Source organism: Cyprinodon variegatus, unplaced genomic scaffold (assembly GCF_000732505.1).
Source record: "Cyprinodon variegatus isolate N-32 unplaced genomic scaffold, C_variegatus-1.0 Scaffold775, whole genome shotgun sequence".
Taxonomy (NCBI): Eukaryota; Metazoa; Chordata; class Actinopteri; order Cyprinodontiformes; family Cyprinodontidae; genus Cyprinodon; species Cyprinodon variegatus.
Window position 1 is genome coordinate 41122 of NW_015151228.1, and position 1606 is coordinate 42727.

The following is a 1606-nucleotide window of genomic DNA, read 5'->3' on the forward strand; positions in this document are numbered from 1 at the left end:
TCTAGTTCCAGTGATGTAAAATTGGCACTTCTGATTGCCTGTTGCCATGGTGACTAATTGAATCTGGGCTGCACTGATAATGGCTTTTCATACTTGTTACGCACATGTTCAACTATAAGTCGACATAGTTAATGAATGAATGAATATTTATTTATTTATTTCAGACAATAATAATAGTAACAAAAAAATAAAATAAATTAATTAAATTAACAAATAATATAAATGAATCAAAAGAACAAATAATAATAAATAAAACAATTCCAATTTCAGAAATGATCAAATAATAACAATAATTAAATCAATTTCAGAAATACTAACAAATGTGTATCACATAAAAAGTGAATGGTAAACATTAATTTAAATTTCTTGTTCCGATTGGATTTAAATAATTTGAACACAAATAGAAATGCACTAAACAATGTTTACCATTAACAAGCATTATATTTACCCTAATGTCTGTCATTGATTATTTCTTACTGTAAATTGTCTGAGTTAAAATGGATTAAACTAATTAATGGCAGCTGTTGTGAATCTGAAACTTAAGAGTTCCTGACTTTAGGCTAGATCAATTTAGAGTTGAAGATTTTAGTCTGAGTTTGTTAAACCGACTTCATGAAACGGACCCCTGCTATATCTTTGATCTGAAAAAGCGCAATTAGAAAACGAGTCAATTTATAAAATTCAATCTGAAAACAAATCCAAAATATGAAATAAAATGTTGAAAAAGAAATAGAAAAATATATATAGAACAATATATCAGTGCCTGTTAAAACAATTGTTTTTATCCATCTATCCATTATCTGACACGCTTTATCCCTGCTGGGGTGGCGAGGGGTGCTGGTGCCTATCTCCAGCTGTCTGCGGGCGAGAGGCGGGGTCCAACCTGGACTGGTCGCCAGTCCATCTCAGGGCAACACAGAGACAAACAGGACTGTGGGAGGAAGCCGGAGTAACGGGAGAGAACCCACGCTCAGAGAGAAAATGCAAACTGTTTGGGTGTTCTTATCACCTCTGCTCAGTTATAAAAAAACCTGAAAAATAAACGGACACATGGAGGCACGTCTTGTGAACACACTCACTGTTTTCCTCTCACCAGTGGCTCCCATCAAAGCTCTCTGCAGCCAGTGTTACGACAACTGGAGCAAGAAGTTCGGCCCCCTGGGTCTGACCTGCAAGGAGCTGACGGGCGACACAGAGATCGATGACTTCTTCGAGATTCACGACTCCCACATCATCCTGACCACGCCTGTGCGTTCTGCAGCTCTGCATCCAAATCGAGCTAGTGCAACAACAGAGAACCTTTTTACATTTCATTCCCATTGCAGTTAACTCTGTGTTCATTTGTGTTCGTTATCTTGTTTATTTATTAGGAAAAGTGGGACAGCATGACAAGGAAATGGAAGGATAACTGTTTACTGCAGCTTGTGAGACTCTTCCTCATTGATGAGGTCAGTGTGTGATGTCAGCTGCGTCACTTTCAGGGGTGATAAGTAGGGATGCACGATATAATCGGCCCCCTATCGGTATCGGCCTTAAAACTGAATATCGGACATCGGCCACCCCACCGATATTTAACCCGATATTTGATCAGCTTCTGAGTTTCTAA

General features: G+C 38.1%; 1 protein-coding gene across 1 annotated transcript in view; it reads left to right on the forward strand.

The window, feature by feature from the left end:
• Positions 1-1050: 1050 nt before the first annotated feature.
• Positions 1051-1606, forward strand: part of hfm1 (HFM1, ATP-dependent DNA helicase homolog) — a gene marked incomplete at its 3' end in the record, with an annotated part of 38039 nt that continues 37483 nt past the window's right edge. The window contains exons 1-2 of the mRNA XM_015396080.1: positions 1051-1248; positions 1371-1448. Of these exons, the coding sequence (XP_015251566.1) occupies positions 1051-1248; positions 1371-1448 (276 nt within the window). The remainder of the gene's footprint in view (positions 1249-1370; positions 1449-1606) is intronic.